The 26,146-nt window shown below is 40.5% G+C and overlaps 1 protein-coding gene across 1 annotated transcript in view; it reads right to left on the minus strand.

Moving 5' to 3' along the window:
• CEP85L (centrosomal protein 85 like) overlaps nt 1-25,924 on the minus strand; it is a 103,661-nt gene extending 77,737 nt beyond the window's left edge. Inside the window, exons 1-2 of the mRNA XM_072333183.1 lie at nt 25,749-25,924; nt 12,108-12,269 (exon numbers count right to left, since the gene is read on the minus strand). Coding sequence (XP_072189284.1) covers nt 12,108-12,269; nt 25,749-25,803 — 217 coding nt within the window. The 5' untranslated portion in view covers nt 25,804-25,924. The remainder of the gene's footprint in view (nt 1-12,107; nt 12,270-25,748) is intronic.
• Between the last annotated feature and the right edge of the window lie 222 nt (nt 25,925-26,146).

The raw sequence follows: 26,146 nt of genomic DNA on the forward strand, positions 1-26,146 counted from the left end.
ATACTTGCTTTTATGTCCAAAGAAGCTACAAAATACAGTTTGAGAGAAAAAAAAAACACTGCCATCTGAATACTACTTCCCTGAATCTTTCCAGGATATAGGAATATATATGCATATATCTTAATGGTTATCAGCATTTTTACCTGCTAGTAGAGACTGCACACAAAGCAAAGATGGTTACATAATCATGTTCACACACTGTCCCTCTGAACCCATAAGCCAATTTTTTGGAAGCATTCTGAAAATTGTAAGCCATTTGTATCCTTCCAAAAGACCGTCTGAAAGATCTGATTTCAACTACAAAGCATGCCTCAATAAACAGATACCAAATTAGGAAAGGATTGTATAATGTCCAATGTAGTCCTTTATCTTGGCTTTTCCTGGACAAAATATTAAGTTCTGCAATCCTAATACACACACACACACACACACACGTAAATTAAAAGCATATTATTCCTTCTCCATTCTTTCACTGGCAATTCACTTAAAAACAAACAAAACCAAACATTTTAATTGCTTTCCCCCCACTGCCCTTGCCAAAGAGAAGTGTTCAGTGCCCTGACACATTTTCTAAAATTTAATGCATTGCCACACTACTTAAATAAAAGCAACAAACCCAACTAAATGACAAGGGCAAGAAAATGTATGTCATAAACTATGGCAAAAGCCTTAAAAGAATGTTTTTTTTTATCCTGAAAGAAACTCTTCCGACATCTTATGTACATGTCAGGCGTCATTTGGTTCATCAAATCCATATTCCCTGGTATGAAGCTCAGCACACACTGCAAATGACAAACAGTCTCGCATTACAACACCTGATCCCCTGCAAAAAACAGAGGTGTAACCATCATTTCCACAGTCAGCCAAGACAAAAAAAATGCTAAAGTACTCAAAACAGAGAGAAGATAATTCTCTCTTATCCTCAGAAATGTTCTGGAATCTGCCCCATCATTCTAAAAAACAAAAATAAAATTAAAATAAAGTAAATCACATTGGTACTGTAATGTCTAGCTGGATGGATTCCCTACCACCTAAAGGAGACACTGGTTCAACACCAAAATCCCTCCCTAAAGTACATCACCAGCATTACTAAGGATACTTTTCAATTTAAACACAAGAACTGCAAACTTACTTTAAGTGCTGCTATAAGACTTACAGTCTTTTGAGTACTAAATCTTTGAGTTCTTCAATACTTTGAAATGCGGCATTAAAACATAAAGGGCTCACTGTTTACAAACTAACAAGCTTTAACAACAGCAACCAAAACTAAGCTTTTCTTTAAGCAATTTGATAACTTCTCTCTGTGAACCACAAAAATTAGAAGACGGTGTTTGCCCATCCATTTTGTTTTCCAGCATGCACAGCTGTGAGTACAGAGACAGAGGTGGAGACTAGAGAATGTTTCAATTGCTGCCTTTGATAATGGAAAGAATTTAGTGTTTATAAGTTTATTTCCAGTTGTTGGCTCATACATTAGGGTATTTATAGTACTCATCACTGTGGTATCCAAGCACATTAGTAGTGCTTTGACCCACACAAAACAATGTAAGACTGCTTCTCCTCTGCTCTCCAACCTACTAGGAAACACCTTAGTTTTGATATTACAATCACAGCATGGCCCAAAAATAAAAATAACTCTTAAAAAGCTAAACTTGATTTCAGATTTGCTTTTTTAAGTACGATAAACAAATGCAGGGAGTAAAGTACATCATAAAAACTAGCATGGGATAAGACAGCTATCTGTTCTCTATTTCAGAGTCAGCTCCATAAACGAGCTCACAGATTCTGAATCATCTACCTCTAACAACTATTCCAAAATATATATGTAATTCTGTCTAATAATGTTAGTTTTGAAAGTCTTCTTTCACCCCAGAGAAACACAAGGGAGCCATTTTGCGCAATGCAGTATGTATGCTTTCCAGTGTTACTTAATAGTACCAGCAAATCCCTAACATAGCAAATTGTAATGGCATTTAGCCCGGATCCAAGCTAGCACGATGAAATCTGAAACTCTGTGAAGGGTAGCAATTTTAGAAGCTATACAGAACTTCCCATCATCACTCAAGTAGTAGAAGGCTATTAATGCACTTTAGCTTTAAAGAGGTCGACACAAATGATTTTAGAGAAATCAAAACTAGCATGCTTCACATTCCATAAAATACTTGTTAATAAATAAATAAATAAATAAACAAGAAAATAAACCACAGCTCAATTCCTTTTCAAGTCTTGGGCTAGCAATTCTAGACAGATTAGGCCCAATTATAATACTGAAATATTAAGAGTACTGGAAACAATTTTATTATCAATATAGTTCTGGTGTAAGTATTGAATACAAAAACAGCTAATTAATAAAAAAAAATCTGTTTTAATACTGTGCTTTTGTACTGCATTTTACTTTAAGGATTTTAATTGATGATTTCATTTATCATAGGCTAAAGAGATGTCTGACATCCTATGAAAAAAACAAGTACAATATCTTTGTTATACACATACTGGCACACAAACTCTCCTTGCCTATTTTAATAAACGTATCTATACAAGTGAATACAGAAGAGAAACAAAGCAATGTAACCAGTCTGAAATTCAGTCAATTTCAGAGGAAAAAATAAGTAAATCCATAACTCTCTAAATCTCTCAGTTCTCTAAACCTGAAGCACAGAACTCAATCATATTTCTCAGCCTCTTTATCAAGTCCTACACTTACACCCCAGGCAGCAGGAATAATAACCACTTGTTTAAGAAAATGGCTAAATAATGTTTTTCAACTTCTATAGTAAATGAACGAATGGTACACTATTCCTATGGGAGTATAAAGAACCAATTGTCATATTTTTTACTTTAATAAATGCCCAGTGAATGAATGTCAAAGTAGAAACTGGAGCAGTTCTGTCCCTTGTGAACTCCACATAAAACTTAGCCAGCTGAGCCCCCTGTACAGCCCTTTACTGTAGACCTTTCAGCATGAAGGAGTAAGGTAGTTTGACTCTCCAATGAAGATTAGAGATGAGTCATGGAAAGGCCTGAAGGGTGGAAAGCATACTTCTATTGTAGACTGCTTCAACTCAGATTTTTCTCCCTCCTCCCCCTCAGTGCTACTGGGTACAAAAATATGGGCCAGCCATGAGGAGAACTACCAGGACTACTGATGCTGGTGGCACTGTTGAGAGCTGAACAGAGAGAAAGAAAGTAACATAATGCATGTCATCGGGTCAGCGCATTTCTAGTTCTACCAAAGTCATGAATCACTTAACTAAGGATTTCCTGAACAGCAGATACAACACAAATAATACTAGCAGATATAATGCAAATGATACTAGCACTCTCCACAAAAGTTGCTTTTATTTTATACTCAGGGGATATTTCCAAGCTTTTGTTCTTTTTGGTTTTTCCCCCCTCATTGTCTACCTAAGGGAAAAAGAGTTATTCTTCCACAATTGCCCCCTGTACTCGGCACTTGTGAGGCCCCATCTGGAGTACTGCATCCAGGCCTGGGGCCTCCAATACAGGAAGGACATGGAGGTCTTGGAGCAGGTCCAGAGGAAGGCCACTAAGATGATGAGAGGGCTGGAGCACCTCTATGAGGAAAGGTTGAGGGAACTGGGTTTGTTTAGCTTAGAGAAGGCTCCGTGGAGACCTCATTGCGGTCTTCCAGTACTTGAAGGGAGTGTTTAAACAGGAGGGGAAACGCCTGTTTACAAGGGTGGATGGTGATAGGACAAGGGGCAATATTTTAAACTAAGACAGGGGAGGGTTAGGTTAGAGATTAGGAGGAAGTTTTTCCACACAGAGAATAGTGGCACACTGGAACAGGTTACCCAGGGAGGTCATGGATGCAGCATCCCTGGAGGTATTTAAGGCCAGCTTGGATGTGGCTCTGGGTAGCCTGGTCTGGTGGTTGGCGGCCCTGCATATGGCTGGGGGGTTGAAACTAGGTGATCATTATGGTACTTTTCAACCCAGGCCATTCTATGATTCTAAGCAGTACCACCAGCAGAACACATTTTCCTATATAGCCTGCAAACTTACAGAAAGGTCACCATTTCTAAGACTCCATGTCCATCAAACCTACAAAAACGACTCAGCATCCTCTTCAGATACAATCCAGAAAACACTTCTTACAAGAGACATCACATTCACTTACCTATACATGACAATAACCACATGCTTTTAGTACCAACCTTTGTTCTCTGAAGTTAGTAATTTTTTATTTATTTATTTATTTTGCTTTCCTCTCAAATGGAAAAGAACTGCACTGTATGCCAACAGGACCTTCCTATCCAGTCAAGAGATCTAACTTTAAGCCAAATTTTAAGTAAAATGAAAAAAGTTTGAATAGCAGCACATAAGGCTTACTACACAAATAAAAATATACATTTAAAATTCACTTTCTTGAAGTTGAGCATTGTTTTCTTCAGTAGCACTGAAAAAGCCAAGTCACCAAGACAAGCCAAAAAAGAAAAAAGGTAGTTTCTGCATTGAGACACATCTTATAGTTGTCTTAGCAACTGGCTTAAAATTCCAACCAATTCAGATGTCCTATCTATAATCTGTAGCATCATCCATTAGCTCTTCTATCATGAAGTTACAGAGAAAGTAAAGAGAAGAGCTCCTTTCAAGTGGAACAGGGAGAAACAAACAAGGGCTCCAAATCTTACCCTGAAATGAAAAGGCTATTTATTACTGCACCTCAATGACCATTCTGTAGCCAAGAGGAAACACAGAGTCTCCAGTTTTTGTTGTTGTTTCTTTTTCTTTCTTTTCTTTTTTTCTTTTTCCTGGCAGTACTAACACAACCAATACTGTCTCTATCTTAGCAACAGAGCTGCAAAAAAAAAAAACAATCCTAAGCAACAAGTTCATTTTAGCCCAGTACTGAATTCTGAGCAGCTCTGAACTCAAAATAACTGCCAAACCTCAGACCAGATCATTTAGAGCTGCCTGGCATATCCTAATGAATTTGACTAATACAGTTCATGTGGTAGAAAAGTTCATCTCTGCATATCATATAACAAAGACTATTCTTCAGACTATATACAAAATGTTTATAGATTTCTTTCTACAGATCTACATCTCTACAGCACAGCTATAAAGCTAAAATTCAGATGTAGGAACATCTACTTGGGAAATGTTCTCACCTCCATTCCCCTGATGTATTTCACACATATTCCTCTTCACTCAAAATCTGTTTGGATTTAAAAATGTTCCTCTTGCACCTCATCTCTAAAACCTCAACACTGGCTAAAACAAAGAACAGTAAATCCAACAGACACCCAACAAAGAGTTAAATTCACTCATGCTTCTACCTAAGAACCAACCAAAAGCCTGTTTACTCTTACTATGAACCAACATTAATGATCCTTTAACACCCAGTTGCTGTGGTTCTTCTTCAAATACCTTTGTTTAATATCAGTTCATGATATGCTACTTTTGTATTTGCATTTCTAAACAAATATAACAATAAAAATAAAAACCTTTAAACTTGGTTAAATCAGCTATTAAAAAGACAAGTAAATGGACCTAAGGCACGACTTTAATAAAACTACACTGCAACACTGCAGATCGCAGATTTCAGGTACCAACAACACATACTGAAAGTAATCTCTGTAAGCACCATGAGAATGCAGGATAACAGTAGGAGAATATGAACACCAACTCCAGGATCTTAAAAAAAACATATAGGGACAACAAGAAAACCCAAAAGAGGGCTGGTAAGGAAGCAAGAAAAATCTGCAATTAACTGAAAGACAGCTGATAAATCCATATAATACTCCATAATCCATACTCTATAATCCACAATACTCCATAATACTCTTAATGGGTGAATTCTGTCATAATCTCAGTTCAGAGTTTTCATAGATTCACATCAGCCAAGTATATAAAAATTTTCCAGAATGAAGGGTTGTCTCCTTCCAGTAGCAAAGAAGTGACCTCTGTGTAGCTGAGAACACTTCTACAATGCAGACTTCCTCAACCACGGCTGATATACAAAGACTTCCTCCCCAGCTCTTTAACAGGAAGGGAGAATAAATTGTTTTTTTTTCTTTTTAAATCATGTTTCCAGTGAGGGAATCCACCAATTTTCCTGTCTAAGTTTGACTGCGTAAAAAGACAGTTAAAAAACAGCAACAACAAAGTGACAGCTTTAACTGCTTTATTTTTAAAGCAGTCACAGTTCCACTCTCCCTCACTCTCTCACTTCCCTTAACCTGAAGGAAGTTAGTGAAGAAGGAAGCGAGATGAAAGGAGTAAATACGCTTCATTTAAGAGTGGTCTCTGGACAGTTTTTTCTTGCTGCTGTTTTTATAAAGGCAAAATTGATGTCAGAAGTCCATCTGACTTACCACAGAAACACAAGTAAGGTATTGAAAAAGAATAACAGGGAGCTTTTATACTCTATTTCAAAGCATTTTACAAAATTCTTTATTGTCAGTACTGAAATCACAGCTAAAATAAAGGGTGATGCTAAATATACTGGATCTCATACTCAAAAAAAAAATATATATATATAGCTAGAAAATAATTTTATTACTTGTATTAAGGTAGAAATTTAGTTTTTATTAAATAAAAAGTAGAAGAAAAGAAAAAGCCCTCCAGAAATAGGCAGTGGTATAAATCTGTTGAAAATAACACAACAAAACCAGCAGGGATTTACAAACCTTTCTGCAGAGGATACAAGTAGCCTTCTCTGCCATGTCCTGACCCACAACTCCAGGCAGCACCAGAACGTTTTCTTTTGCTCAGCAAACGTCTCTGAACAACTCACTGCCTACATCCCAAACAAGTAGAGGTAACCCACCAAGAGCAGTAGGTTGCCTACAGTGGAAAAAAGATTTCAGGGGGGTTGTGCAATTTTTATTCCAGATATGGCTGCTTCAGGAGACCCCAAGCTACCAAGCTGATGAATGCATGCCAGGAGCTTTCTCTAACTTGACAGTGGCAAGGAGAATGTGAAATCCTCCATAAGACCTCTTAGCAAAGATGCAAGTCTGGTGTGCTCAGGTCCCATGGCACTAACCTAAACAGAAGAAGAATTATTGTATGATGCTTCTTGTTTTCCTATCAGAATGCCAGATATCCACCACACTCCAAAATACAGATTACAGGACATATAAAGACAACTCACCTAGATGTCACCTTGCCTGATATTTTTCTATTCACAACTCTACAAATGTTGAGTTTCACACAACATTCTACTTAGAATCTCTGTTCTTTCTAAAGCTTACCTAGTTTTAGCTTTTTAGTAGCAGAAGCTGCACTGTAAATAATTGATGTATTTTCTTCACAGGACAAGTAAAAGAACACCCTAGGGGAAGAGAGAAGGCAGGAAAGAGGATGAAAGTGTATCACAAAGAGCCTCTGAGAAGATTAAATGATATAACAGACTTAAAACTTGAGTGACAGCTGCAGGGACCTTCAGGTGCTGAGATGCAAATATAGCAGAAGCCACTCCACCAATAAACCCTTAGAGGATCTGCTTACAGAGCTGGTCCTGCCCAAAGTCCCTCCATACTGTGGAAGGGGATAAGGTACCAGCACTGTGCATAAAGAACCGGCAGGGAAAGACAGCATGGGTTACACTTTCCTTGGGAAAAGGCAAACTTATCTGTGGGATTTCTGTTGCTCAAGGACTTCTGTATGCTTGGTAGGTAATACAGAAAGATAGGGAAATCTGATGCATATCTCAAGAAAACTGAGTGAAAATTACCCATAATTTGAGTTGCTCAGTCATCTGATGCTGTACAGTAATTTGAGCCAATTTCTCAGTCACTTAAGTGGGGACTTAATAGCATATTTTTAATTCAGTCCAGTCCTAGAAATGTTACTAGACTTCTCAAAGAACCTATGTTTCCACTTTGTTTGAATCCTACCAAAACAAAACAACAAACAAAAAACAACCAGAAAATAAACAGCCAACCTCTGAGCACTCAATACTTATATTTCACTCAAAAAATAAGGAACAACAGCACCCCTCTGACAAAGAACTGAGTTTAATGCAAGCTTCAGTGAAGTGCACATTTCTGATTTTCAGGATGGAAAATACCCAAGTAACACAATAAGGCTGACACACAAGAGGGTGGAATGCTTCTTCAGAATGTGAAACTTGGCAAGTGGGGAAGAAGGAAATGAAGGAAGAATGGTTCCAACTTCGATACTTTCACCAGATAACTGAATTTTTCACCAAACTTATAACTGTATTTGCGAGGATCCAAATGCTAAAAAGACTGACCTCCACTTGGAGAAGGCCAATGATTTCCTCTGAAAATCCATCATCTCCCAAAAATCACTGAGCAGAACAGACAATGAACACAAAGTATACGTGCCAGCTCTCAGGATCCTTCTGCTACCACACCTCCCTGACTGACGTAAAAACAGAGAGTGTGCTAATATTTGAGATAAATGCATTCTATATCCCATTACCTTTAGCAGAATGCTAAACGAAACAAAACAAGAACTCCTTTAAGTTACTCATAATGAGATTTTACCTCCTGAAATTCTATTCAGCCCTTCACCAAGTTACATTTGTCAGCTCTTCCTCCCCAAATGCACTCCACAGCTAAAAGAAAAATGAAAAGAAAAAGGAGTGCATCATATCATGCTGAGGTCCTACTGGATGAAGATTTGATGTAGGAAAATTAAACAACTTTAGAGCTGCCTGTACCATACCTCCCTGGCATACAAAGAAGCACTACAATAAAATTGAAGTAATTAGATTTTTTAAAATCAGTTAGCAAGGTAACGTGTTCAATAGAAGAGCAGAGACTCTTCTGGGACTCTTAATATTAAATGATAGAATAGGAACTTGTTTTAAGTAATCCGAAGAAGTCCTGCCTATTAAAATGCACTGACAACATATGAAGCCCTAAGCAGCATTGCTTTAGGTTATGAACAGACCATGCTTACTCATTTCTACATGAAAAGAGACAGAGACACAATTAGACATCCATCTTCTATCACCACTTCTACTAGGACTTAAAAATAAATAAATAAATTTAACTAGCAGAACATTAACTCCCCAGTGAAGCTGTTATAACTCTGATCTTCTGAATTCAACCCAGGGCTCCACACTTCACTTCCTTCCACTCTCCTTCTTAACAATGAGACTTTTCAGAACATTAATGGCATTCAGTGCCCAAGATGTAAACTACACAGTCAGGATAAGTACAGGATGAGATGAAAACTGTAATAATACACCTTGTTCACTAGTACAGAAAAGTTTAAAAATAGAAGAACTTTGAAAGATACAATGTAAAAATCTTTTCCTCCTGCTACATACATTTGTGGGGCTTTTTTCCTTCATTCTAAAGCTCAACTTTACCCACCTAGCACTTAAGGCAGGAAACAAAAACATGAACAAAGAAACAAACAAAACCTTACCACATCAACCACTATTTACAAAAAGAGAATACACCCCTTGACATTAATCCTTAAATTAAGAGCACACTGAATTAGAAATTCAGACCCATTCTACCAAAACTAACATCCCCACATTCATGGTTACTAAGACTTCTCAGATTCCTCCAACACAGGTCAGTGTTTCTCACCTTCTGCAATGAAACTCAACCAGTCAATTCATTTCCTAATTTTCCTACCTTTGCAAAACACAAATCTTTTGTGATTAAATGAGTTTCAGTGGTGGTTGTCTTCCTCATGCCTTTGTCAAAACCCACCTCCCCCCCAGACCACAAGGAACAATATACAAGAGCCACGTGGCACTATTATTTAAACCCTGCACTTTCCAAAAGAATGAATGCTTCTGAAATGAAGTATGACCAAGCAGATTAATTTGATGGAAAGACAGGGGAAAAAAAAAACCAAACAAAAACACAACACACTAAAAACAGATTTAAAATGCATTTGAGCTCCATTCCCTGTACTGGTACGTTTTCAAGTCCCTACACATCAATACAAATTAATTCACCTGAGACTTCCATAATTGAAGATGTTAATATTAACTCTGAAATTAAGTTTTTGCTTTTTAGTAGACATAGTAGAAAGGAAACAGCAAGGCCACATTTCACTCTCTAAGCATTGTTAAAAATTCTAATGATCTGCTGACTTGTGAGAAAAATTCCCCTCTCAAAATCCCCAAGGGATGTCCAAAGCAGCACATTGAGAGCAGATGGCCTGCATCAAGCCTGCAATTACCACTCTGGCCCGGCAGACCTGCAGATCACAATATTCTTTTCTTTTTGTGGGTGTGGGGAGGGAGCAGCTGGAGATGTAGACAGCTAGGTATCTCAGGCAACTGCACCTTCCACTAAAAATGTACATACATTCAACATCCAATCCTGTCATACACTCCCTCCGCTATCTATCACGTTACATTTCCTTCTTTTCTCCTTTAAGATTTTCTTTTCTGCTAAAAGTTTCTTAAACAAGGTGGCAGGAAACGTAATGCTAAAGATACAGAAAAAAAGACCATTATGCGTAAGTACCACCAGATGCACAAACTTCATAAACCAGCTGTTGCCGTTTTCCCCTCTTTCTATCTGAGAAACTCCTAATGCATCTTGCAATAACACTCTACAAAAAGCACAAAAATGATCAGAGTCATTAGATAGCAACAAATGACTTTCAAACTTGTGGCTGCATCAGTGTCACCCCCTTCTCCCCACCCTCATCCAAGAACAGCTATTTTGGTCTCCTCAGCCAGGAGAACTATCTGATGAAGAGGTGCTGTTTCATTTCCTCTTCTTACTCCCTTCCCTCAAATGGTAAAGCCCTCAAGAGAAGAGACAGGAAAAAAAAAAGGCAAAAAAAAGCTGGCAAGAATGGTTTTAATTCAGATATTGCAATTTAAAATACTGTTCCACAACACATGGGCAAGTCAGATTGCAGATACATATGCAGTAAGCATGAGAGCTTTTATCCTCCCTACAATTCCAATAATAATAATTAAAAAGGCAGTAAGACTTCCATATTAATAAGCACTTAATATTTCTATTTTATACCAAAGAACTTGCGTATTTAAATAAAAACTTTCTGCCAAACCCAGTAAGGGTTTAAAAATAATGTACATGGAAAGAAAGTTGTAAGGAGTCTCCTACAGAGTTCCTTTCTAACTGACAGAAGTTAGGGCAACTAACAGGAAGAAGGGCAGCAGGCAACGCCTTCTTCTGCTAAGACTGACAGACACGGCAGAAGCTAAGCCTCTCCCTCAGGAACACTCAGCCCTCCTGCGTATTATCCTGCAGCTCATATAGTACAGCATCTCTTTCTTCATTTCTACTGATTCTCCTTGCACTACCTCATTTCAGCTGTCCACACAGAAGAGCACTGGAGAAAATGATACTACAGGTCTATTTTCATTTCTCTTACTCTTGAAAATCTTCCTGGGATACTAGGCTTTGCAAGAAGGCAATCTCAAGCTCCTCTCACTGTCTTCTCTCCTCCTTCCACTTCTACATGCCATAGACAGGGCTGTAATATTATGGAGATGCTGCTATCTTAGAGGCTGAAACCCTCCTTAACAAAAGCAACTTAGAGGAATCATGATTTAATGCAAATTGAGTTTTGACAATCTTTAGATACAGTTGATATGCCCACAAAAGACCTTTGATTAATTGACCTTCTAAAGGTACCTCAATCAGAAAAGGAAGTTTCAGGAGGGTGTGATCCTATGATTAGGCCTCAAATGCCATGCAATAAAATGCAAGCCTATTTCCCAAGAGAAGTAAGTAATCTGAGAACAGTAACTCTGTTTTCTGCAAAGTCCCAGTGAGTAACATTTCACTGCTGGCACACAAAAATATGAGAAAGCAGTGTCCTTTCAGCAACTCCTAAATTTCTTTCTGTTTTTTACCATCTGTTTACCAAGCACCATGGCACAAGATATTATTTCCCTGATTAAGTCTGGCACTTCTTCTAACTGCGGCTATCAAAAGATGAAACAATTACCAGCTTTGTTGCAGAAATGCAAGTTAATGCGCACAACTCATGCAGAAGTAAATTAATTAAACCTCACCAAAACAAAGACTTGGTCCAGTCAGTAAACTGTAGAATTGCACAGCTCTAGAAAAACCAACATGATCTTCAGAAACGTACCTTTAAAACAGTTTGGATCGTTTCTCCCTCAGAAACATCCAAAGTTTACAGCGCACACTCACCTTCCACACTATCAGAACAGGAGGTACCAATCCCAGTGTCCCCGCTGTCGGAAGCTATACTGTGTCTTCTGACAGGATTGCTTTGATTGCTTGACGCAACGGCTGCGGACTGCCACAGGGATTCAGTACCAGGTAACCATCCCACAGAGGAATAATCTGAGCCTATAAAGAAGGAAGCCAGAAGTCTGTCATTACAGATACAGTACAAAATTCAACAACAAAATACCAGTCAAGGTGAAAACTGAGCCCTATCTTTTACAGATTTGGTTTGAAATAAAATGTATGCCAATGTTTGGTTTTATTTTTTCAAAATTACAGGCCTTTTGTTACGTGGAATCTTTCCAAGAAGCTCCCGTAAATACATAAATACATTTTCACTACTTAAAAACATGGTCCTTAAACTGTTCTCGTGGTAACTTTACCAAGAGAGTTATCATACATTTCCTATCCTAGAACTGATTCTCAACATACAGCAGGATTTTTGCACTGCAAGCATTTAACTACAAAGAAATAAATGTGTTTCAGCAACAGAAACCTGCTGAAGCTTCTGCAGTTGAAACAGTCATTTCCAACTGCATAAACCTGACATGACTTGAGGTTATAAAATAAAGCAAGCACTGGTACCTAAAGTCATCTGTTATCTTTTTGTGCTATATCACAAGACAGACTATTAAATCAAGCAGGCACATAAGCTTTGTGAGAATCCCACACATCCAGGGTTGGCTACTTTTTGCTTTAAAAAAAAAAACAACAAACAACAAACACATTTCAAAGCACAATTCAAAGCAGCAAATCGTTTCTCTCCTCGAAGAACTGTTCAGAACACGTCCTATGTAAAACCCAGAAAGTAAAACCCAGAGCACAACCCCAAAGGACAATCACAACTTCTAATAACCATAATCTAAACCTAAGCACAGCTTACAGGCAGCACACTGATTGTCATATTTGCACTCCACATCAGCAGAGGCACATAAAGAACTCTGGGGATAAGCACAGCTCCGGTTTGATGTTCTATATAACTGCTCACATCCACCCCCTCTTGCAGCAAGCTTTGCATAACACTTTCAGCAGGAAATGACTCAAAGAACTGTCAGCTTGCATATAGTGTCTCTTAGGCTACACATGAGCATTCTTAGGTCATCTAAACGTTTTCAGCAGCATCCGAAGCCATAAAAGCAATCTGTGTCCACAAGGACTTCTGCAGCTCACTCTTAATTCCAGCTGTACTCGTTTCACAATAAATCAAGTAGTTCAGAAAATGATGTAAAAATGTATATGTTAACCATCCCCAAACACATTTATCTGCAGAAGCATAAACGTGCACATACTCCCCATTTAGCACTGAAATCATTGAACTTACCAGCCAGAGCAACTGTAGTTGCTCACAAAACCACTTGTAAAATGAGGAATACAGTACACACTTCCTTACTGTATACTGCAATTACATGTAATATGACATCTAAACATGCCTTCTGTAATTAGTTCCTAGAGGTTTTCGATATCTCTGCCCACTTGTCTCAACTTCAATCTCTACTTAGTGTATTGAGAGGTTCCCCTTCTTTCCATTAAGGCATGTTCTTGCCTCTTTAGTATCTCACTAACTGTTCCTTTTTACCCAAGCCTTGTGCAATGCATAGCCTTGTGCTGCGCATTTCCTTCACTTCCTCAAACTGTTTGCCTTTTCTCCCAAGAGTCTCTTAACTCTTCATTATCCCTTAGATTACCCTTCAAGCTCAAGGATCAAGCAGCAAAACCTAAAACCAGGGAAACAGGCACGAGAGCCCACAGACTTGGAGCCAGTTGCCAGGCTCCAAGATCCCAACAGGGTACCACTCTCTGTGTCACCCTCAAACATATTGCCACATGGCAGTTTCCACGTACAGCTGGTGGGAAACTGGGACGTTTCTTCCTCTTCCATCACCCAGCACTTCTTTCATTAAACACACTGTCTGCTTTGGGAGCAGCAGTTCTTTCCCCTCTCTCTAAATAGCTTTGCTCTCCTTAACAGTTCTACACTACACCTCTCAAGCTGCATCTAACTATTCCAGCAAGAACTGAGTTGACTTATGAGAGTCTAAGCTAATTATGCCTGAAGTAGTTCTGATGTAGGGAGACATTTAAAATAGATTTATAGAAGAGAAATTCAGATTAATTTACCCTTTATTATGTTTTTCTCCACAATACATCTATTTAGAGGTGTTTAGCTTTTATGGCATTAAACAAGTGTTAACAGAACTGTAGTAAATGTTACTACCACCACACATTAAATCAAGACGTTAAGCGCAAATCTCTTTTGACTTCTCGGTCAGAGAGATATTCAGTATCTAGACATCTAACCACCTATATACATCCTCTCAAAAGGGACAGAGTAATAAAATTATTTTCAACAGTAAGAAAAACTTAGGTATAAAATAGCAAAGGAGAATAACATAGGTGAGAAAGAACATTCAGAGGTCATCCAGTCCAGCCAGCTGCTCAAAGCAAAGATTATTATAATTAGATCAGACTGCTCCAGGCCATATCCAGTTGAGCCTCGAAAATCTCCAGGGACACATGTCATAACCTTTCCAGACAACCTGGTTCAGTCTTTAAACATCTTCAGTACAAAGAAGATTTTCCTAACACCCCATGAGCATCTCTAACACATCAGTTCTCTCATGTTGCAACATATCCCAGAAGGTGGAACAGCATAGCACAGCTAGACCCTACAAACAGTGCTAACACAGTAGGGTGTAGACAGTCACCCCCAGCACAATCTCTTACAGTTAGTGTAAGTTGAGGAAATAGAAAGCATCCAATGGTGTTTTGGGGTATCTTCTCAATTCTACACCTACAGGGACAAAGATTATGGGCACATAAGCTGCAGGTGCTGAAGCATGGTCCAGTGGGAAAGAACAGCAAGGAAGGAACACACGGCTTTTGGGGCACATCTGCCCCCAGAAGTTGGAGAGCATTTCAAAGTTAGGTTGTAAAGACTGACTCTTGAGCCAGCAGCCCTGGAGAGCTCAGTGCTGGTCCACCTACATACCTTCACACAGACCAGCATGAGCACAGAGCAGGTTCATTAGCTCTGGCTCAGCTCTGGCTACCAGACCACAGTTGGCTCTCCAGGGAAGCACTCATATCTCAGCACTGTGACCAGGGCCACAGAAGGTCCCCCGGCTGCAGCGCTCACTCTACCTGTCCCACTGGTTGGCTGGTCACACGTAACAGTCTATATGATAAAGTCTTTCAAAGCTGATTGAACCCAGTCCCAGAAATGGCAAATACATAAAGCAGCAAGATAGTAGAAATGCCTTCATTGAGAAAAACACTCAGTTAGATAGTTTCACAAGTAAGCTAAGGGTTTTGCCTGGTACAAAGTGCCAGACAACAGACCAACCCTCCATCACTGAGGGAGGGAAATTATGCAAGCTTCACAGAAGAAAAATAACCCAAAAAATAAACCCTTATAGACACCTCCATCGGTCCAAGTCAGTATTTAAAAACCAATTTACTAGTTTCACATTTGGCACAGACTTTCAGAGCCAAACAGTAAAGAACCACTGATCATTCTGTACTTTGATATGCTTCCCATCTCTTTTTCAGAAGCTCTCTGTGAAAATATGATCTTCCATGCAGCAAACAGATGACACTAAATAAACCAAGTGTAAAAGGGGAAAGATACACAGGACTGCCCTTGCTACTCAGATACACACCTGCTTCACCCTGCTGCTGTGATCGCCAGCCTGCCAACCACCAGCTAGCATCCATCTGCCCAAAACACACAATGGGGCAAGAGAGGCAAGCCAACATTTCTTACATGTGCCACCAGACCGTAAGTTACCATTTGACTGTGATCATGGCTTACCACAACAGGAAGATCTACCTTCCACAGAATTTAGCAGGAGAAAAAGTGGCATCCTACCTGGCCATGGTTTCAAATAACGTGACAGACTACAGCCAGCATCCCAAGCAAATATGAAAGAGACTTGTTTATACAAGCAGTTGACTGCATCCTTGAATTTGGCCAGCTAACTTTACTGTGCTGTCTCTCCAGCCAAAGCATTTAAAGCAGATCAGTAAACAACAAAATAAAGGAAGTGCAGAAAGTGAATTGCTTATTAAAGAACAACAGTTGTTGAAATTTCACTCCACAAAAACATGCACCTTTTTCTGTGTATTACAGAAGCGTTGGCAGGAAGGCAGCTAGTTAATTCTGGATCATTACCACTCTGACATGCACAGATCCCAAATGATCAACACACACAACAGCATTGCTAGATTTTGTTGCTAAAGTACCTCTAACATGCCCGAAAGTACAAAAATTCTTTGAAGTGGCAGCTATGACATCTACCTAGATGCTGATCAAAACACAGCACCAAAAGACAACTGGCTCTTGCAACAGAAGGATGCCAATTTTTCCACTCCACACCATGATGCTGACATGGATTGTGAGCAGCAGTGAAATACCAGTGACAGCCGGTACAAGTGCATACAACTAAAGGATCCTGAAAGGGTGGTTCTACTACAGTGCTATCAAAACCTGACAACTTAATGCTTATTCTGGTCAGTATGGATGTGACCAGGCTATACAACAAAAATTCAGACCATGATGATAGTAGAACCTGCTTGAAGCTCTTTCTTGGACAGCCAAACATTCAGTCCTGGGGAACTGTTTGCTGTTCTATAGGAATAAAAGGTGAGGATTCTTTAAAATAATACAAAACCTGGCAGGCATTTCACCTCTGTGATCCTTCTGCAAAATGAGCTGTGACTTTATTAATAACAAGTGCCCAAAACAAGTTCCAGGTCTACAATGCAACCTCTTCTAAAATCCTGTGTTTAAGACGAGCAGTGGTCTGGAAAAAAATGAGTTCCTAATATTTACAGGAAAACGGCCAAACAACAGCGTGAAAATGCTCTTCACCATGCCCTGGAGGCGGTGGAAGCTCACAGCTCTGCTCATTGGCATGAACCAAAGCACCAGCAGGTCACAACCCCCCACCCCCCACACCCCACCAACACAGCTCCAAGTCGGCAGGTGATGCAGCTTCATCTCAGTGCACAAACAAGCAGAGAGAAGCGGGATGAACTCAACTACCAAAAACTCAGTTTCTCCAAAGCACTTTACAGTGTCAGCAGAAATATGATTCATCTTGAGGACTCGCATCCCTTATTGGTGTTTCTTGACAGAACCTGAAGACTATTTAACTGCATTCTCCTAGTTTTTCAGTCAGAAAGTGAATAGAATATCCATGAACATCAAGAAATGGGAAAAAAATAAAGTACATGTATAAAGGGAAGAAAGAACAAAAGACAGGAATGATTTCAAGTAGAAAAATACTGACAGAGAGAACTTTTCACAGCGTTTCTACTGGCACTGGTATAGTCTGATAGTATACTACCCAGTAAATAACGGTCTGTCCATAAAATAATTCACTTGCTGGGGGAGGGATAAACATGTTATAAAATAGCAGCTGAGAAAAGCAGGGGAGAAAAACCCTAAAGAAGAAAATCCTCAAACTACAGTCCTCAAAGTAAACACGTACTTGATTGGCAGTATCAACTGGAACTTGAATAGAGTCAAGTTCAATGAGCATGTACTCACAATATAATTTCCTAAGAGATGCATTTCAAGCTGACTGTGATAACACACCTGACTTACTTTGCCTCTGGAATTCCTTAGTAAAGATTAAGTTTTGTTGTTTGTTTGGTTTTTTTTATAGAAATTGGTAAATGCGCAATTTATCTTCATAGATCACAGCTATGAAAACTGACTTCTCTGTAAAACAGTATCTCTAAGCTTTAATAAGCCACATATTTTTATGACTTCATAAATGTGCATGGCACTGTACAATACCAAGTCAGCATGTGACAAGGTCTCCCATGCTGGGAAGTATGCAATCTAGAAGAAAGAATGTGAACTTAGGAAAAAAAAAAAAAAATGGCAATTTGACAGAGGAGCTTTTCAGAACCTTGCTACTGTAGTTACAGACATAACCAGGTATCTCACTTCTAAAACCACACAGAAAAGAAAGCATGAGGTGCCCATCTCTCTCTGTGTACTGAGACCACCAGCTGGCAAGCTTATTTCACTAACAAAAATGGGTTGAGCTAAGAATGCTGTCTGACATTAGCACTAATCGGATCTACTGGTTAGCTGCTATGCACAGGCTGGTCACTCTTCCCACCCACAGATTTGCTGGTGCTCCATAGCAAAAGCCCAACCACTGCATATACCACAGAAAGTGCTTCAGGAAGAAAACAGTCCCCACTTACAAAGTTCTCTTCTAATTTGATCTCCAAAGCTGCCTCAGAAAGGGGTCAAACAGTTGCAGTGCTAAGCAAGGAGTGGGAACAAACAGGTACACTTAAATGCCCAGCAGCGACTAGCTCATCACTAGATGAAGGTGCCTGACCAACCAATCTACTGCCAAACTGTGCATTAAGGCTTATTCTTGAACTAGAGCAAGATAAGCGTAAATTTCTGCAAGCTTCACCATGCAAGACAAAAATCTGTTCAGCTAGCAAAAAGCTGTGGTCAACACAGCACTCCACTAGCTAAAAAGGTAGCAAAATCCTTACATTGGCACAGTACATAATAACATTCAGTCTGATTTCTAGTCCAGAAAGTACGCAGTACTGTAACTCAATTCCTAACATACTTTCCTGGTCTTATGCGGATAGCATCTATCCGCATTTATTTAACATCACCCCAATGGTGAAATTCCCACTGTTGCTGGGAGAGTAAGAAGTTTGCTTCCATTGGCAAGACCAGGCATTGCATCCAACTGTTGATAGCTCTCCTGTGAGTTTTCCTCTTCCAGAGAGGGAGCGCATTTGCATAAAGCAGAACTTCCACAAGCTGCAGATGTTTCTTATTTCAAGTTTGGCACACCAACCACATGTATTACCTCATGCCTGCTATGCTGGCCTGCCTCTTTGTCTTCGGACTAAATGCACTATTCACCCCACACAAACACAAAATGACGTTCTTAGCTTCCATTCATGTGGAGAATGCAGATGAAAAGCCTACCTTTCAAACTTGCTAAGTTTATCACAGTATGAAGAGGAGAACATCTAGGAAAATAACACATGGTTATGCATAAAGTATATATAAACGTAGAACGGCACGTCCTCAGGACACCCAGTCAGTTGCTAGAGTGATAGAAGGCTGCGTACTGTAGGTGAAATGCTAAATCCTTTTCCTAAATCCCTTTATCATCTATGTTTAAGCCTCTCCTTGGGTTTAACCATATTGATATTAAAACCCACAATCAAGCAAGTTACTCTCTGACTTATTTTGTGCTGTCCCAGCATTCTTCTACCAGAAATACCTCTGCCCTCACTGCGTTTAAAACAAGTCCATCTCCTCTCTCAATAGGAAAATGTAATGACAGCTTCTACAACGGGTTAAAGAACAACAACAACCACCTTAAATGGTTTTATGCAGTTCCCTCACTTACAAAACGCTTCATTTTTTCAAATGGGAACATAATATCTCCTTGTAATCAGATGTAAACTTGGCACTGAAAGAAGGCGTAAGGACAGATACAAAAATAAACAAATATATAAATCATTTCAAGGAACCAGTTTGCTAAAACATAATTGACAGAATTTTTTCACCTTTCTTCAAAGAAGCTTAATATGCATTCCACACATGGTAGAATCGACTTTAATATGGATGCATCAAAGATAGAGCCTTCAGGCTGCATTTTTAATACACACGTACAGAAATCCGCACAACATCTAAGTGAGTACCTAAATTTAAGGTAAAAGGGAGACATTCTGGTTTCATGTAAGCCATTAGAAGATTTTCTTCACTAACTTCTAAGGCTCATGACACAAGTTAAAATTTTTCAACAAGCTTAGTTCCTCTGTTCCAAAAACAAAATCTCTCTCATACATACTCTAAATAAGCGAGGAAGAATACTCTGAAATTTAAAAAGAAAGCACAGTAGTTTAGAACAGAAAAACATATACATACCTCTTCCATACATTGTTATGACTGACTATACATAGAATACTTCCAGCCAAAAAAAAAACAACAGTCATCTATGTGCTCTTAACTTCTTCACAACTACAATCACAAGTGATGCAAAACCTTTTATTACAACAACTCTACTGAACACACAAGACCTCTGCTCAACCCATTTGGTATTTAGGATGATGAAGCAAACAGGTAGAGATTAAGATCACAACTGTTAGCAGGGTTCTTCACAGTTCTTCTCAAAATTAATAGTTATAAATAATGGATCTGCCAATGCCTCTTAGGGTTCCTATACTCCCATTTTCAGCCTTTGATCAGTGCAAGTGACTGAACTTTTTAATACAAAGCATTTTTACACGTGTTAATTCTTAAGAACGTTACCAAAGGTTAAAATTTGCAAATACAAAAGTATCTTTGCTGTAGAATCCGCAGGAGAGAAGATACCATCTTTTAAAGAAACACTAATTTTAAAAGGGCCATGTTTTATTCTAAACCTTTGAAAAAAGTCGCAGCTTTCCACACCATCTGGAAACTATGCTACGAAAGGAACAAAGCAGACATTAAAAACATACAGATACCTTATAAGGAATCTCAGATCTCTCTCCAGGATGATTCAAGAATGTTTCTTGCCTGACACTACAAATCGCTTAACACACTAGAAAGCTAAAAGCCTGAAAAGGATCATTTGCTGCTCCAGGTATTTTAATACATAGAGAGGCAGCAGGTTGTTCTTTCCTCTTGACTCTACTTTATGCTGTTCTTCTTCAGGACGACAGAGATAGCCTTCTACTACCTTGTCAGTCACTGCCCATTACTCTGAACCATTTTTAGCTTTAATGGAAGTCCAGCAGAATTAATGTAGCTTTCCAGATCCTCTCTGTTAATTGTTCTTGGCCTTCACAGCAAGTCTGAGGATTAATTAGGGACCTCCTGACATCATCAGCAGTCCTGGATTGAAGAAGCAAGACTGCATTAGATCTCTCCACTACCTGCAAGCTGACTTTACAGCTAGCCCATTTGACTCCAGGCATTCTGCACTCGCCTGACACCAGCACAGACTCTTCCTGCTACAATGGCTCAAACAGGAATCAGGCAAATGTAAATCCCTCCTTTATCATTTATTTACCATTAGTATTCTCCTTGCTCCAGTTCCCCAGATCAATTTGCCACGAGGCTGAACAACTGTCAAAGCAGGCCCTTTGGAAGTAGAAAGCATGTGTGAGCAGAAGTAGTCAGAAGCGTAGGAACTACCACTAAATTATTTTAGCTGTAAAAGGAAACCATGTCCAGTAATTCACACACATACACCATTCAGGCAATTCTGTTACATCTTCCAAATTTCAGGGAATGCAATGCCTTGAAAGTAAATAAATTCTCAACCCTTGCCCTCCTTCTCTTACTTGCATCACTGTTACTCTTACAGTAGCCATCTGACTCTCAAAAAACAGCCAAGGTCACCAGGGAAGCAGAACAGAAGGATGTGATGCCACTTATGGCATGGCTGGCTGTGGAAAAATAGGTCAGTGGAATACAGCTGGGTGATCAATAGGATGCTCCAGCCCAGGGGACAAAGCCAGATGCCTGTGGAAAATGAGCATCTCGTGGGCAAATACACAGAGGTCTGAAGTTTTGGTCTGAAGGAGGAAATGGTCAGGACCAGTATAAAGCCAGGCAGACTCGCGAACTTGTTTACACATATCTATTTACATACATCTTCTCTAGCTACCCACTCTCAGGCCTCTGCAGATGGTTTGCAGTCTCCCATGAGGAAGAAGGAATAGCAGAGATTAACCATTTGGAACAACCACAACCCCTGTCCTGATCAGGATGTGCTGTCAGAAGGGAAGATAGGCCCAAGAGAGGGAACAGAGTAGGGAGAATATAGGGGTTTTCTTGTGATTTGTACATTTGTTGGTTTGTTTCTATCTTCTCACTACACAACTGTATTTTAATTGGCCATAAATTAAGTTCATTTCCCCCATGCAGAGGCTGGTTTCCCATGACAGTGATTGATCTCTTCCCTCAGATCCCAACCTGCTAACTCTGCCATCCTGCTTTTCTGTCGCGGAGCAGCAAAGCAAGAATGACTGGCAGCCAGGCAAGGTGAGCCCACCACAGAAGGCAAACAGAAAGTCACTTCTTGACTCACATAGCAAATACACCAAGTATGTTTTAAAGCAAACTGCAGCTATAGTGAGATTTTTATTGCTGGCATACAGTTTCAGGACACGTCTGACCAGCTGACAAATAAATGACGACTAGAACCAAGTCAGCACTTTTTCAGTCATCAGGCAACTAAGCATGGAAACTGAATTAGTTTAACTGTCCTACCACTAAGCCACAGGCAAGTTATTTCATAAAAGCAAGCATCCAAAGAATATGCAAAGCAGAGCATTGGTATTGGACACATACACAGTACTGTCCCCCTTTTCCTTATTTGTCCACAACAAACAACCTTTGCTTCTAACAAGGACAGATGATCATCTCCTGCTATAACCTCAACTCATAAGGGGTTTTTAACCATCCTTACCACCATGTACCATTATTGCATTTGTCCATACTTAGAAAGGCACAGGTCCTTTAGCACTCCTCAAATGCCTGTTGCTAAAATCTTACCATGTCACCTAAGCAGCAATATTTAACAAATCCTAGATGTCCAATGCAGAAAGTACAGGCGCTTTTACATCAACAAGCACCTCCCTTACCTCCACTCCCCACTGCAGACATAATGGCTCACGCTTCCTTTTATTATATGCTCATTCTGTACAACTATTTTAAATCAATGCATTCTTGAAATCATTAAGACAAATTACCGCTTCCTTTCATTAAAGTTTTAAAAGGACAGAATTGTCTTTTTGCAGTGTGAAATCATAAGTTGATGTTTCAGTAAACATTTGCTGTACAAGAGATTATAGCCATTGCTATCCCCTAAGAACAACCATATAGTACATTCTTATGTTGCCTGGCCTTGAATGCTTCCAGGGACAGGACATCAGAGCCAAAGAGTTGATCTTCCTTGTCTGGGCAGCAAAATGTCTCATTAACCCCACTGGCTAAAACAACAAGCACCCATCTAAAGGAGGCGTGCAAACAGGACAGCACACCTTTTCAGACAATGTGCCTGTTACGCTTCTAAGAAAAATCAGAATTAATCTACATTTATTACTGAAAAAAAGACAACTTCCCTATACAGTTACAGAATTTTTCAGTAGACATCTGGCTCGGTAAGTGAATTTTAAGACTTCCAGTGAAACAGAACTCCTGGTCCATGCATGACTACAATACAACTAGCAAAACATAATGCTTTTCAGCAATAAACTGGATTTGACAAGGAAACTGTTATGCTCCCAAACCAACATTTACAAGTCAATACCACCAAGATCTATACTGAAGAGCTGCTCCTAAAGCATTTAATTTTGAAGATGAAGGAATTTTTCTTCTGATAGAATATGTTTAATTCTTTAACTCCTGCATTGAAGTAGGATACAACCATGGACAAAATACTTTTCCCCTGGACAACTTGTATCCAAGCATAAATAAACAAACAAACCTTATCTGTCAATAACATAATAGCACAGGATCTTCCGTAGCTATCAGTTCTTCATTACAACGCCTGTACGGACCTAATTACCTTTCACCTCTTTAGCACAGTTACACAACCTCACAGAACAACTTGACTATTTCAAAGAAAGACCAATGAAGGAAGAGTCTACTATGCTGGAATCACAATGCAGAAATTGTATCTTAAGTTTAAACATCATCATTATGCGTTTGCTTTGTATTAACCACTACCTTCTGCTAGTTTATCTTACCTGAAATTGGATGTTCATCTCTGTAAGTTTTGAAACCTTACACTATTTCTTTTACCTAACTCACGTACAAATATATTTTAGACCTCACATTAACTGCAAGTATTCGAAGAAAAGGAGGAATGGAGAGAAAAGACTAGCAAAACACATTCTCAAATCTCACAGGCAACTCTAAGAAGAAAAACTCTTGAGAAAGAAGCAAAAGGAAAACATTCATTCAGTAACTTACTGCTGAGCACTGAGATATGAAAACACTTTGACTCCAAACACACACACACTTATGAATGACCCAATCCAAAGTCTTCAATGGCAAATATAAAGAAAATGCACATCAGCAACCTCTGTAACAGCCTGAAGCGAGCGAATGGAACAAGCAGTGCACACATGTGATACAGCCTTCTAGTATTCCTGCCCCAAACACGAACCATCAAGAATGGAAACACTGAATTCCTGCAGTTTCCATCAAATTCACTATGATCTGCACACTTGGTTGAGGTTACGCAATCTCGGCAAGCAGCAGCACAAAGATAACATAACTTTGCTTTTGTATAAGAAGCATTAAATATATATATATCCACCATGCTTCAGCAAGGCAAACACGTTACACGCAGAAATTAATAATAGTAGTAAAGAAAAAAGGAACAGTGCCTCCATTCAAATCACGGGCAGCGAACATTAGGCTATTTGCAGAGATTCAGGCAGCTGCTGAGAACATCTTAGCAGCTCTTGTATTCGCAAGAGAAGCAATGTCAAGTGAAAGCAAAACAATCCTTCCATTTAAATACGTAAACCAACCCAATACACGTTATGCAGCCATACTTTCCAAGTCCAAAATTACAACACGATGCCAAATTTCTGAATGAAAATAAAACAAAGCACCACAACAGTATTACAAGAGCATTATTTCCACACTTGTAACAGCGCTGCCAAGCCAAACCACTGCCGTCTATTACTTGAGTAAGTAAAAAGTCTACAAGTATTCGCAGGAGCTCTGCTCGCTGAATTTGGATCACAAAGCCTTCAAAAAACTGGAAAAGGCATCCCAAAAAAAAGCTTAGCATCTAGGCTTACCTATGCAAACACAATCGTTATGTCACTCTGCAATCTACTCACCCCAAGCACTCTCACCCTCGGGCCGGCTTCCCTGCCAGACTTACACCAAATTTAAACTCCCCCCTGCCAAACTGCGGGAGCCAGACTCTAATTTAAAGCCCAGAAACCGAGAGCAAAGTGATGCAAAAAATAGGACTCGATCTCCTCGACAACCGGAACAGGCTGCAACCTAAATAACGTAAAGCAAAGACCACTGAGGGAAACAACGAGATTTCTGCTTAGATCCTCCGTTCAACGGTACACTAACAAGAAAAAAAAGACGAAAAACCAAGAGCTCAATCCACAGACAGGGATTACGTGGGTAAGCGCAGCTTTGCTCCGACGCTCCAGACTCAGCGGGGCGCGCCTCGCGGCACCGGGGGAGGGCCTCCCATCCTCGGCCCCGGGCAGGCTCCCCCCGCGGCAGGAGGGACCGAGCCGCAGATTTAAGAAAGAAAAACACCCCGATCAGCGCGGGCGGCCCTAAAGATAGCGGCAGACCGACTGCATCGGCGCCCGCCGAGCCCGGGGGTCGCTCCCCGCCACGTCCCCCCGCGGAGCCGCTGCGGCGCTTCCTTCCGCGGGGCGGGGGAGGGAGCCGCTTCCCGGCGGGCATGGGCGCTGGTGCGGGGCGCCGGGAGCACGCCGCAGGCAGGGAACAGGGAGACCGCGCCGGGCGGGGGAAGGGAGGGGAAGGGAAACGGCGCCGGCCCCGCAGTCCCCATCCTCGCGGCCGCAGCTGCCCCATCCCCACGTCCCGGTCCTTACCCGCCCTGTAGCCGCGAGGGCCGGCGCCGAGCTGAGGCTGCAGCCCTCCCCACATGGTGCCGCGCTCCGGCAGCGCGGAGCCGTTCGCTGGCCGGTCCCGGCCGAGGGACAAACGGCCCGGGCGGGCGGCAGGGACTTAGCGGGCGGCTCGCTGCCCCCGGGCTGCCGCGGCCATGCTGCTGGGCCGCGATCGCGCAGGCGGGAGGAGCTGACCGCCCCCGCCGCAGACAGAACTTGCTTTATTGCGCTGCCGCCGCAGCCGCCTGCTTCTTCGGTGCTGGGAGCGGAGCGGGGCGGGGACAGGGGCGGGAGCTCGCAGATGCTGCGGAGCTCGGGGGGGAGCCTCTTGTATAAGCCGGCCCACGGGGAGGGGGCGCGGAGAGAGCGGGTGGTAGGCC

The sequence above is a fragment of the Excalfactoria chinensis genome, chromosome 3 (genome assembly GCF_039878825.1).
Source record: "Excalfactoria chinensis isolate bCotChi1 chromosome 3, bCotChi1.hap2, whole genome shotgun sequence".
Lineage (NCBI taxonomy): Eukaryota > Metazoa > Chordata > Aves > Galliformes > Phasianidae > Excalfactoria > Excalfactoria chinensis.